Source organism: Coptis chinensis, chromosome 5 (assembly GCF_015680905.1).
Source record: "Coptis chinensis isolate HL-2020 chromosome 5, ASM1568090v1, whole genome shotgun sequence".
In the NCBI taxonomy this organism is placed as follows: Eukaryota; Viridiplantae; Streptophyta; class Magnoliopsida; order Ranunculales; family Ranunculaceae; genus Coptis; species Coptis chinensis.
In genome coordinates, this window is record NC_141460.1 from 90,599,443 (window position 1) to 90,613,672 (window position 14,230).

Here is a 14,230-nt window from a genome sequence, read left to right on the forward strand (position 1 = left end):
TGATTCATTGAAAGATATATCAATTATCGATTGATTCATAAAGTCCCCGACAACTACAACCATCTGCATATAACTTGTACATGAATAAAAAGAGCTAATTAACAATCCAAACAAAGAATAACACCGATCACTGAAATTACACTCTGTACTTGAATCCTCCCAATGTGAGATTGACAAAAATTACAGGACAAGAGTAATGATACAATCAAGAAATGAGCTATGGCCCGAAAGTATAACAAAGAAGAGCTCCGGGCTTCACATACTCTTTCCTACATCGACAACTAGTGCTATTCAAAAACCTCTTCTTCTTCAGAAGTTCTCACGCACAAAACATCTCAGTTTTTGAGAGCGCCTCTAAGTTTTGGTGTTTGGCTATTTTTAGGTTTTACCTTGTGGGTTCTTGTGTTTATGGGCCTAGGTATTTTTTGTATCATATATGATATATTGAAAAAAATAATAATAATAAAATAACGAGTGCTCTGAGCTACTCGACTCGAACTTCAAGCGAGCCTAAAACTAAACTTCGTATTTGACTCATATTTTTCATGGCGAAGCAGAGCCGATCTCAAAACGAGCCGAGCACCGAATTACTCACGAGCACCGAGTCTCATGACCAGCCCTATCTAATTTCAAGAATATCCATTAAGGTCATTCATTTTCATTTGCTATTATTGCATAGAGGCCAAACTAATCAAATATTTGTATAGTTTAGTAGGAGTCCAAGTTTTCGTTGAGTTTGTATCAATATTTGATAGCTAGTTATTGTGTCTGCCACCTACTAAGACACAAATAAATTCGTATGAATAATTTTCTTCAGGAACTTATTTTCAGCTAGTAAACTTTTGCTAAATTAATCTTAAGGGGGTGTTTGGATCCTATTTATTTATTGCCAAAAAGTGTTTATTAGTGAAAAAATATTTTTTGAAAAAAATAAATATGTTTGGTTTCTATTTAAAAAAAAAAAAAATTTTTCATCCAAAAAACACTTTTTGATCCCAAAAATTTGTTTTATGATAATTAGGTAAAACTTGTTTTTCAAGTTAAAAAACTATTTTTCTTTGAATGAAACACTTTGGGTGCTAAAGGTAAATGAACTCTCTGGATGTTTTAGACTTTAGTGATTTATGCCACGATATGCCAAAATATATCGAGAAACATAGTGCGAAATCTGTTTTTATAAAATAGTTTTTAAGAAAAATCACAACCAAACATGTTTATTGAAAAACTGTTTTTAGAATAAATACTTTTTCATAAAAATATTTTTTAAGAAAAAATGATTTTTTGAAAAAATGAGAACCAAACACCCACTAAGCCTACACCGAAATCATTTAACAGTTTTTTAAAGAAAAATGTGAAGTTTAACCGACAAAAAAGAAATTTTGACCATTTAGTTCTTGAATTATACGATTTCTCTAAAAGCCAGATAATTTTCTGGTATGTTTGTGAAATTGGAGTAAGAGCCTAGAGATTAAATTTTTCTTCAAAGCAGGGCAACTCTTTCTGAAGATGGATGAAATGAATATACTCAAAATGCTCTAACAGGGGAAGCTGAATTCTAAGCATTTTTTATCCATTGCGCTTCAGTCGCAACATAGAAAAAGAAATTGGTTCAGGTCCTTGTGGCACTGATTTGTGCAACCAAAAGACCAAAACAGATGAGGTTAAGATTGCTTTGCTACTTATTGCCTGCAAAGCGATGTGTAAAAGACTAAAAGGTAAACGAAACAGAACAACTAGCTATATTGTATAAACCCCTGAGTTGAAGCATTTTGTATAAACCATTGTAAAATTCATATTTTCATTTGTATTTATGATTACTTGCGCAAACAATAGCAAGTGATATATTGACATTGCATACTATAAATGTTTACCTTATCAAAGTTCTCCCATTTGTTACTGGTTATTATCACAAAATTTCATTATCAATGCACTGCGACCAGGCTCTCTATGTAGGTTGTGGCATGGTAGAACTTTCTGAAAATGATGAGAAGTCTTGTTAATTCATATGGTTTTCTGTGCCATACAAAAATAGATGCCGTCTATTATTTTGTAGAAAGTAATTTAAGAAAAAAATAAGTGAATGAGAGAGCTCGTCACTTATATTTATAGAATCATATTAGAAACTCTAAAAAGAATAATAAAGTAATTATAGAGGTAATATAGGAAAGTATAATAATTGTCTTGTTAACATTTGTAAGGAAATTATATTTTCTTTCTTTTCCCTAAATATAGTCATTATAGAAAATCCAATATTTTAGAATATATGCTAAATATCAGTTTCTATCTTGCACAATATTGTGCAATATCCTCTGCCTTGATGGACGGTTGAGATTAAAGAAACCCTAATTGGTAGAATCGGTCCTCTCTCCACCTATAAGTAAAAAGCTTTTGTTCATTACAAAACTACTTCACAAAAATTCAACACATTAAGATTTGTAGACAAGGAGAGAGAAACAGATCTATTCTCTGGCGATTAAAGCATTCAATCAATAACAACATCAGACAATAGATCAGCAAGCTCTCTGCATCAGGATATCTGGAGATAACATTTACATTGTTTTTTTTTTTATTAATCCTACATGTGATTATTATGTAGTTCACGATCTTAGGATTCATGTTAAGAAATATCTAACATGTGGTATCAGGAGCTTTGTTTTAGAACACATGATAGTCCATTAGTTATGATTACTTTGGATCGCCATAATCAGCATATGTCGATCCGTTTCTAACTCTGTTTGGCAGCAATTTATCGATCCAACTATTATGGTATTCATAAATGGTTTATGTTTAATTTATTTAGCAATTTTAATTAATGCACGACTGTTTGATCGTGAGAAATCAATGTAATAGTTAAATATATTTGTAACTGGCACATTGTGATTGGAGAGAGGAGGCTGTTTTGAGACTAAAGATGGCGCCTTGAAGCAGTCGAAGATAAAGACATGTGATCGAAAAGAAGGACAGAAAAATAGGCCATAATAGTTGGACCATATTTTCATAATCCCTTATTATTTTGATCAACTATGGCCTGAATAGTTTAATGATAATATCGTGATAACAGTAAGTAACAAAGCATGTTCTTTTTCCAGTAGCACATGCATATTAAAGTCATAGGATATTGAGTTGCATATTCATTATCCGGTAGCTCCTCAATTTTTTCTGTTTGTGAATACGATAAAATTTCTTGGTTTTTTTTTTGGAGTGCGGTTAGGTTTCACCACAGTGACCCTAACTATTAAACACTGAATTTTGGCCCTAGTAGTACCATCATGATGTTTACACTACATATTGTTCAAACACATGAAGCTTTTAATCGCCTACAGGTGGATTATATTCATACATCCAAACAATAATTAAGGAGTGTTTTGTTCGCACGTAGACCAAGGATATCCACAGATCTTAATTAGGAGAAACATCACTCTTTTTTTTTATCACCTTGAATATGACGACCTTAGATGGTATAATGTGTAGAAATTATGGTGACTACCCACAAGAGCACCTAAATTTTATGTCGTATATATTCATACACATGTTGTTTTAATTAAAAGCCTTATTGTATTTCTATTTGCAGTTATCATACCTACCAATCTAAATTTGCATGCTACCTCTGTCACTATAAGCTCAATGGAACCAACTTCTTAGAATGGAAAGAGCAAGTTGAGTACACATTGGGGGTACTTGAACTAGATATGGCTCTTCTTAATGATAAGCCACCTCCACGTACTGCCGAAAGTACCGCTGAGGAAAAGAATCTCCTTAATACTTGGGAGAGGTCTGATCGACAAACTAAGCATTATGTTTTTGCGAATGACTATTGCTACCAACATCAAAACATCCCTTCCTAAATCTGAGAATGCTAAGGACTACATGCAATCCATTCAAGATAGGTTTAAGACTGCAAACAAATCCCTTGTTGGGAAACTAATGGCAGATCTTACAACCATGAAGTTTGATGGCACTCGCTCAATGCATGAGCATGTCATTGAGATGACCAACCTTGCAGCAAAACTAAAGAATTTGGGACTATCAGTGGATGAGGCTTTTCTCGTCCAATTTATCCTGAATAGTTTACCTCCTCAACACGGGCCTTTCCAAATTCATTGCAACCCTATTATGGACAAGTGGACAATGAATGAATTGGCTAACAAACTAGTTCAAGAGGAGGCCAGGCTGAATCAACAAGGTATTAAAGTAGCTCATCTCGTTCCAGGAGCTGGACACAAAGCTGGGAGAAAACATAATTCAAGCCATAAAAGGGCACCACCCAGATCTAATGAGGCTAGTCAAAACCCCAAGAAGACAAAGAAGGAAGACATATGCAAATTTTGCAAGAAACCTTGACACTTTTAGGCAGACTGCACTAAACGCAAAGAATGGTTCGAAAAGAAAGGTAACCCCATGGGTTTCATAAGTTATTTCGAATCAAATCTAACTTATGCTTCTTCTGATACTTGGTGGATTGACACTGGTGCTAATGTTCATGTTTCCAACTCAATATATACAGGGATTCCTTACGATCCAAACCACAAACCCAAGTGAGAACTTCCTCTTCATGGGAAACAAAGACAAAGCTCCAGTTGAAGCTATTGGAACCTTTTGTCTTGTTTTAGATAGCGGTTATCAGTTAGACTTATGTCAAACTCTTTATGTTCCATCTATTTTCCGTAATTTGGTTTTAGTAAGTGCACTTGATAAAGTTGGTTATTCGTTTGAAGTAGGAAATGGTATTTTCAGCTTATTCAAAAATTCTAGTCGAATTGGTTCTGGAATTTTGATTGAAGGTCTATACAAGTTTCATCTTGATAATCAAATTGTTGAAACCCATCTTACCCTACATTCTAAGGAAACAAAACAAGAGTCATCTTCAAATGACTCTTATTTCTTGTGGCATAAAAGACAGGGTCACATATCCAGTGAAAGAATCAAACGATTAGTAAAAGATGGTGTCCTTCCGGAGCTAAATTTTACTAATATTAAAGTATGTGTGGATTGTATTAAAGGAAAAACAACAAAACACACAAAGAAAGGAACCACAAGAAGTACCCAGCTTTTTGAAATAATTCATACAGATATTTGTAGACCTTTTGACGTTCCAACCTTTGGGAGAGAAAAGTATTTCATTATCTTTATTGATGATTACTCACGCTACTGTTATCTATACTTGTTGCATGACAAATCTCAGTCTGTAGATGTTGTACAAGTGTTCATTACTAAAGTCGAACGTCAACTAGACAAAAAAGTGAAAATTATAAGGTCTGATAGAGATGGTGAGTTTTATGGAAGGTATGATGAAACAGGACAACATCCTGGACCTTTTGCAAAACTACTCCAAAATTTTGGAATTGTTGCCCAATACACAACGCCTAGTTCCCCATGGCAGAATGGTGTAGCTTAAAGGCGAAATTGTACATATATGGAAATGGTTAGATCCATGATGAGTCATGCTAACTTACCTATATCCTTGTGGATGGATGCTTTACGCACAGCTATTTATATCTTGAACAGGGTTCCCAGTATGGTAGTTCCAAAAACACCTTTTGAACTATGGAAAGGATGGAAACCTAGTTTAAAACATCTCCAAGTATGGGGTTGTCCAGCTGAGGCTAGAATCTACAATCCACATGAAAAGAAATTGGACTTTAAAACGATTAGTGGTTACTTTATAGGTTATCGAGGAAAAGTCCAAAAGGATTTAGGTTCTACTGTCCTAACCATAGTACGAGAATTGTTGAAACCAATAATGTCAAATTCTTTGAGAATGGCGAAATTAGTGGGAGTAATAAAACTCAAGATGTGATTTATCATTCAGGAAATAAGGGTACCTATTATTTTTCCCTCTATTCCGAAAGATGTTGGAAACCCTCCCGTTGTTGAACCTTTTCACAATGAGGAAAACCCAATAAATGATCAACAACTCCATAATGATATTATCGCCAACCAACACATGGATGAAGCACCAGAGAAACCAGCATTAAGAAGGTCTCAAAGAGAAAAAAGATATGTTATTTCTAATGATTACATGCTTTACCAAGTTGAATTTGAAGAATGGACAATTAAAGACCCGGTTTCTTATTCACAAGCCATTAAGGATGTTAATTCCAGTAAATGGATTGATGCCATGAAGGATGAACTGAAATCTATGGATGAAAATAAAGTATGGAAAGTTGTTTAATTGCCTCCAGGACACAAACCAGTTGGCAGTAAATGGGTCTTCAAGACCAAACGCGACTGTAAAGGCAATATTGAACGATATAAAGCTAGACTTGTTGCCAAAAGTTTCAATCAAAAGAAGGCATTGATTATACTGAGACTTTTTCCCCTGTGTCCAGGAAGGATTCTCTTAGAATCATCATGGCATTAGTAGCTCACTATGACCTCGAGTTCCATCAAATGGATGTGAAAAATGCCTTTCTTAATGGAAACTTAGACAAAGAAGTCTACATGAGTCAACCTGAAGGCTTCAAAATTGAAGGTCAGGAAGACATGGTCTGCAAACTTAAGAAATCAATATATGGACTGAAACAAGCTTCGAGGTAGTGGTATCTAAAGTTTCATGAAATCATTACTCAATTCGATTTCAAAGAAAACATAGTTGACCTTTGCATATATCTCAAGATCAGTGGGAGTAAGTTTATATTTTTGGTTCTATATGTTGATGACATATTACTGGCTAGTAGTGACCTTGGTTTATTACATGCTACAAAGGATTATCTCTTTGAGAACTTTGAAATGAAAGATATGGGTGAGGATTCTTATGTGATAGGAATAGAAATATTCCGTGGATGTGTCACTTGGTATTTTGGGATTGTCTCAGAAAACATATATTGACAAAGTTCTAGAGCGATTTGGCATGATGACATGTTCCTCTAGCCCTGTTCCACTGCATAAAGGAGGCAAGCTTGATCTTGAGCAGTGTCCACAGAACCCTTTGAAACATAAAGAAATGGGAAAATATCCTTATGCTTCTCTTGTAGGGAGTTTGATGTATGCACAGGTCTGTACTAAACCTGACATTAGTCATGTTGTTGGCATGCTGGGTAGATTTCAGAGTAACTCAAGAATTGTTCATTGGAAAGCTGTAAAGAAAGTGCTGAGATACCTCAAGGGAACAAGAAATTATATGCTCACATACAAAAAATCAAATCACCTACAAGTGATTGGTTATTCAAATTCAGATTTAATTTTGCTGGATGTCCTGACACTAGACTTTACACTCTTGGTTATGTGTATCTCTTATGTGGAGGTGCAATATCATGGAAAAGCCAGAAATATGAGTTGCTTTATACATCCACCATGATGGCTGAATACGTGGCATGTTATGAGGCTACAATTCAGGGAACATGGTTGCGCAATTTTGTCTCTCAATTCGACGTTTTGAGTTTTATCTTTAAGCTATTAACACTCTATTGTGACAATGAAGCTGCAACCTTCTTCTCCAAGCATGACAGGATATCTAAGGGAGCCAAACACATGGACCTTAAATATCTATCACTGAAGCAAGATGTAAAATTAAAGAAAATTGTCATTGAGGCTATACGTACATATTACATGGTCACATACATATTCATCACGAAAAGACTACCTCCAAAGACATTTTAGGGACATACTGAAAGCATGGGTCTTGAAGATAGTTCTTAATTATCATTTTCTGCTTTTATTTATGTACTTGTATTTGACATTTATTGAGCTCTTAAAGCAATTCTACATCTGCTATTTCTGTTTTCCATTATGCACACATTTATGTTTGGATGAATGATAACACTAATAGTCTTTAAACAAAGACATTATGAGACCATTACTTAAATCTCCTATTATGGTCTAACTATGAAAGTTGTAAATGATGTAGTACATGGAAGTAAGCATGTTACAAAAGAATGTGTGCACTCCATGACTCCCATTGACAACCGAATTAGCCACGACACTTATGATAACCGACTAAAGAAGTGTTTAGCATATAATGCGCGCCTTATGATTCCTAAAATGAAATCACTGATGGATCTTCCTATCGACCAAGTGAGAGACTGTAAGGAAATTATATTTTCTTTCCTTCCCCTAAATATGGTCATTATAGGAAATCCAATATTTTAGGATATATGCTAAATATCGGTTTCTATCTTGCACAATATTGTGCAATATCCTGTCTTGATGGACGGCTGAGATTAAGGAAATCCTAATTGGTAGAATCGATCCTCTCTCCACCTATAAGTAAAAAGCTTTTGTTCATCACAAAACTACTTCACAAAAATTCAACACATTACGATTTGTAGGCAAGGAGAGAGAAACAGATCTATTCTCTGGCGATTAAAGCATTCAATAATTAACAACATCAGACAGCAGGATCGGCAAGCTCTCTGCATCAGGATGTTTGGAGGTAACATTTACATTGTTTTTTATTAATCCTACATGTGATTATTATGTAGTTCACGATCTTAGGATTCATGTTAAGAAATATCTAACAACACTCCCTCTCAAACGTTTCAATAGAAAGCAAGATGGTACCATGAAATATGATGGTGACAAATTGTGTTTGACTATCTTCTTTAATTGTAAACAACTTCATCTAAGACTCTCTCACACATGTTAGATATTTCTTAACATGAATCCTAAGATCGTGAACTATATAATAATCACATGTAGGATTAATAAAAAAAAAAAACAATGTAAATGTTACCTCCAGACATCCTGATGCAGAGAGCTTGCCGATCTTGCTGTCTTATATGATATTGTTATTGATTGAATGCTTTAATCGCCAAAGAATAGATCTGTTTCTCTCTCCTTGCCTACAAATCTTAATGTGTTGAATTTTTGTGAAGTAGTTTTCTGATGAACAAAAGCTTTTTACTTATAGGTGGAGAGAGGACCAATTCTACCAATTAGGGTTTCCTTCATCTCAGTCGTTCATCAAGGCAGAGGGAAATCCAATATTTTAGGATATATGTTAAATATCAGTTTCTATCTTGCACAATATTGTGCAATATCCTCTGCCTTGATGGACGGCTGAGATTAAGGAAACCCTAATTGGTAGAATCGGTCCTCTCTCCACCTATAAGTAAAAAGTTTTTGTTCATCACAAAACTACTTCACAAAAATTCAACACATTAAGATTTGTAGGCAAGGAGAGAAAAACAGATCTATTATTTAGCGATTAAAGCATTCAATCAATAACAACATCAGACAGCAGGATCAGCAAGCTCTCTGCATCAGGATGTCTGGAGGTAACATTTACATTGTTTTTTTTTATTAATCCTACATGTGATTATTATGTAGTTCACGATTTTAGGATTTATGTTAAGAAATATCCAACAACACTCCCTCTCAAACGTTTCAATAGAAAGCAAGATGGTACCATGAAATATGACAGTGACAAATTGTGTTATATGTTCGACTATCTTCTTTAATCGTAAACAACTTCATCCAAGACTCTCTCACACCATAGTCCTTCATGACCCACAATTCAGCACTGGTTTTATATAGATAAACTGCAGAAAGGTTCCCATCCAACATTGCAACATTAGTGTCAAGAACACTGTCATGCTGACCATTCGATCGGTTGTGGCACTCCTCAAAACCTTTGACCTCCAATGTCAAATGCAATGACTAACTTATAAGTATTGTCCAGTGGTTTAGGCCAGTGTCTCGCTCTCCGGTGTTGTATAGTGTGTTGCCGTCCAATGAAGTGCACCATTAACATGTACTCCCATTTTACTACAAACTCTGTAAGGGATGTCAGGAATACTTGTCCATAATTTACTTTTTAGTGAATATACTGCAACTTCGGAAGGATGAATATGAGTGGGCTTGCCAAAGCACACAATTTCAATGATCTCGTAATCCTTTACAATTGCACTGTGACCAAAGCCATATATATACCGTAATGTAATACCGTATACCAACTTACCAAGTATGACTAGGTAAATCTTCGAGACAGGTATTCGGGACAATTTCCCAGTCGACAGATTCCATAGGCAGTTGGTGTTGTTCTGATTGACAATGTATAGTAGTCCGTTACAAGAACCCAGCCCAAGTTTTGGTTTCATGTCTTAATGGATAACGAATCACTACTTCATCAAATCCTTCACAATCTAATTGAAATATCAAGTGTTTTTTTGGAAGCATGAGTCTAAGATTTTTCTTGTTGTTCTTTAATTTGATTGCTTTAGATGCATGTATCTCCACAAAAGAAGGTTCTGTGACAAGCCTACATCATGTTTTGGCTACGCACCTAAATCGTAAAAGAGACACAGGTAGTCGTGAAAGTATTTCCTCCATGTCGCGTGGGAGGTCATTCTTTGATTTTGACCCCTCTTTTTCTTCTTGTTTCTCTTCACTTCGGATGTCATTCTTTGATTTTGAGCCTTCCTTTTCTTCTTTTTCCTCTTCAATTAGCTTGTAGGAGGCAAGGTAATCCAGATAGCGTGAACGTATGAAGTATATATAACACTTGCTTAAGAAAAGAAACCACTTTTGACACCCTCTACTTCTTCCTACTCTTATTATGGAAGAGTGTTTATATCGAGTATAGCAAAGGCAAACAATGAAGCAAACCTAGACAAAAGACAATGGTTTTTGTTTTGATTAGGAATGGCATATTCTATTAAGCTTTCCTAAAACGTGTCAAAGTCAAACTTTTGCAGTGGATGAATCGAGGTGGTTTTTTGCTACACAAGCCCAAAGCCCAACCCATGTTTTTAAACAATTGAGTAATTGACACCATACCTTCAGCTCTGTTTCGGGGCATTAGCTGTTGCGCTTGTACTCATCAAATTGTTTCTCTCCTTGGACATGATTGAAATGTGCGAATGTGATCTAAATCGACCCAACGAATAATATGGGCGACATGTTTGGGCATAAACATTGCAGACTATGGCCGGGCACATTTATTGCCGCTATCAACAGTAACAAAATGCTTGATCGAAAAAAAAATGTGAACAGAAATGTAGGCTACTTAATATAAGATCAAATAATACCATTATTCAGGCAGAACGTCGTACCAAGACATCGATAACACCGTAACAAAGCCAACTGGGTGAGCACTCCCTAACTCAACTTCAAGCACAAAGTAAAAGACAAGAATAAAAGCTTAACCTAGACACTTCATTATAACACTAATGACGTACTAAACTACACCAGGAGGTGACTGCAGAGGAGTCTGAACTGGTCCTGTAGGAGACGCTGATGTTGTGTCGCAGTAGCCATTAAGTATATCACCCTCTTGGGATGTGAAACCAATTGAAGTAAGCATACCAGGCCAGCAATTGCGAGTAATGATACGTATTGCGCGGCAACATGGGATGCCTAGATAGGCCTCACCATCCAAGAAGAAAATAATAATCTCACTGGTGCAAGACTTCAGCTGTAATAAGGCGTTCCAGCAATCTCCTCCCCCCTCGCCGTAGAGCCTAGCCTTAAGGTTGTGCCCTGGCCTAAATAGCGGCTTGTTGGCCGATGCAGTAATAGCTCCCATGATGTATGAAATTGCTAAAAGAAGAGCAAATATTTTGAAAGCCATGGAAAGATCAAATGAGTTGGAGATTGAGCAAACATGTGAAGGATGTGATTTCCCGGAATGGTGAATTTATAAGGAAGAGCCGGAAGATAAAAAGACATCCGTTTTAAAGAACTCCATATAAGTTGCATACCTCTCTAATTATATGTAGAAAGCGTAGGTTACAAATTATACATCTTCCTCTCCTGCCATTCCATGATAAGAAAATGAAAAGTTGTACTGTACTTGTATCATCTAAACAAGGCCATCCATGGACTTATTTGGTGGTGCACCTAACGAAAACTTCCGTGTTTGCAAGGCTCATTCTTTTTGTTCAATTTCATTTTTCTGGACATGGTTTTCTACTTTTCTTCATTATTAACTCCCAAAGAAAAAATTAATTAATTAATATAAATAAAACAATATAATAATAAACGTCATCACAGTACTAGCTAGATCAACAATCCGTCGTAACCTATTACCTTGATTAGTGGTAGAGCCAGAAAATTAAGTGAGGGTGAGCCACCCAGATAGGGGTGGCCAGTGGCGGAGCCAGAGGAATTTAAGTGAGCGTGAGCCACTTAGAAACCAAACATAAAAAAAAATAAAAAAAATAAAAAAATAAAAATACACTAATTTTTTTTTAACTAAAAATTCAAACCCGATCACAAAACAAATATATTTCGAACATAAAAAAAATCATATAAAATGATTGTAATAAATGTAATATAAAAAAATAAAAAAATAAAAAAATAAAAAAATCTAAACAAGTACTTCTTCATAGTTGTTCTCGGCGGCCTTCTTTTTTGTCATCCTTATTTATTTTTTGGAAGTGTTGCAAGATCAACTCGGTATCAATGCTATCAAAAACTTCTTTTTCAATATATATTATTAAATAATCATTCAACCATTCATCCGCCATCCCGATTGCATAGACAATTCTTTATGATATTCATAGCAAAAAATGCCCTCTCCACGGTAGCAGTAGCAATAGGTAAAATTAGCGTCAACTTAATCAACAAATACACAAGTGGGTACACAATGTCTTTCATCGTCTCAACCATTTTTTTTGTTAGACTGCTAATTCCATTTACTTTATCAAACTTAGTATCGGAACGCACATCAATGATATAATTCTCAAGCTGATCCGCTAATTTCATTTGATCTATTTTTGAAAAACCATCGAGATAAAGTCGAGCAAAATGAATCAACTTTTGTTTATCGAAAGCAGCAAACGACTCACAACCCGCTTTGATGTAGGTTGTTCAACACCACCATCCTCAGTTTCTTGGTAACTTCGCTTTGAAGAGGATCCTACTTCAACACTAACAACATGATCTGTGTTACTAGTTGGTTGGGCGGGCAACGACTTTTCTTTGATCAAATATTTTAACATAGTTATTTAAACAATTAAAATAAACCACCAATCAATTTAATTGATATTGCATGAAATTAAAATAAATCATCAATAATGTGCACAAAATAAAATAATAATCACAAACATATAAAAATCTAAATAATATGGTTTAGGAATAAGTACAAAAAGACGACAAAAAATTAAATAATATAAGGGTTACCTAGTTACCTCCACAAAATTGGTAAGTGTAAAAGTGCTTGTTTGGCTAGAAGAGTAGAAGACTTAAATTTTAATATAAAGTAATAGAGAATGAAGGAGAAGAGAAATAGAGTAACTCATAGGGTTTTTTTTTTCTTTCTTATTTTTTTAATGAATATGAGAGAATTTCTTTGTTTGGGTTTATATATGGGTTTGCTTTTTCCGTGGAGTGATTTGTTGAGTTTTCTATTTTCTTTTTTTAGTTTTTTTGGTACTTTGTTCTTTTTACTACATCAAGTACTGAAATATATAATACATCAGCACAGCACATGACCTTTTGTTTAGTTTCTACTCACTTGTTTCTACCTCAAGTACGTGTGAGTACGTATATCAGTGGCACATGGGCCAATATTTTTTTGCTTGTTAACTTGTGCTATTTTGTAATTAATTGATAACTTTTTTTTTTTTTTGATAGAGTTGAGGGTACGCCAGGGTGTACCCTGGGCCCCCCCTGGCTCCGCCACTGGGGGTGGCAATGGGTCATGTTGGGTCGGGTTCGTATTGTGTCATATTCGGGTCACGTGTTAGGAGAGCAAACCCAAACCCGACCCAATTACTAATCGTGTTAAGTTTGTCAAACCCAAACCCAACCCGCATATGTAACAGGTTACCCAACGGGTGACCCGCTAAGCCAGTGGGTCAATTTTGGATCGGGTTAACAGATAACCCGTAAGTTCTATTTTTTTTTTTTTTTTTGGATAAAGAATATTTATTAATCTAAATAAGAACTTGCAAAAGTGCGCAGAGTTGTTGAAGCACATGCATCTGCTAAACGCTTGAACCAAACAAGTGAAACAACCTGTTACCCAAACAAAAAACATAACCGAACTAGAAACAACAACCATGCATGTCCAGTTTATCCACTTTGCTACCTCGTGGGCAAACCTATTATTAAATAAATGCAAATATTATTGTGACTTTGGCGGCCCGTTGTTCTCTTTATATAATTGAGACTAGGGTAAGGGTTCAATGTTAATGTGCGTGATAATATATTTTATTGAATGAATCTATAATATTCTATATCTTTGGATTGCCGGCTTATCTTTCTAAATCTAGTTGATCATTTTTGTTTTAGTATTTTCTTTTTAAGTAATTGGGATTATGAGATTTAATAAAATTAGGAAACATAT

The 14,230-nt window shown here is 35.1% G+C and overlaps 2 protein-coding genes across 2 annotated transcripts; one reads left to right on the forward strand and one right to left on the reverse strand.

The window, feature by feature from the left end:
• Window positions 1–3,795: 3,795 nt before the first annotated feature.
• LOC147499971 (uncharacterized) lies at window positions 3,796–4,539 on the forward strand. The gene is given in 2 exon segments (XM_086562056.1): window positions 3,796–4,390; window positions 4,505–4,539. Coding segments are annotated over 2 exon segments (630 nt in total).
• Window positions 4,540–11,116: 6,577 nt separating this feature from the next.
• LOC147499972 (egg cell-secreted protein 1.2-like) lies at window positions 11,117–11,464 on the reverse strand. Its single transcript, XM_086563577.1, has one exon. The coding sequence runs from the start codon at window positions 11,462–11,464 to the stop codon at window positions 11,117–11,119; it is 348 nt and encodes a 115-aa protein (XP_086419703.1).
• Window positions 11,465–14,230: the final 2,766 nt, after the last annotated feature.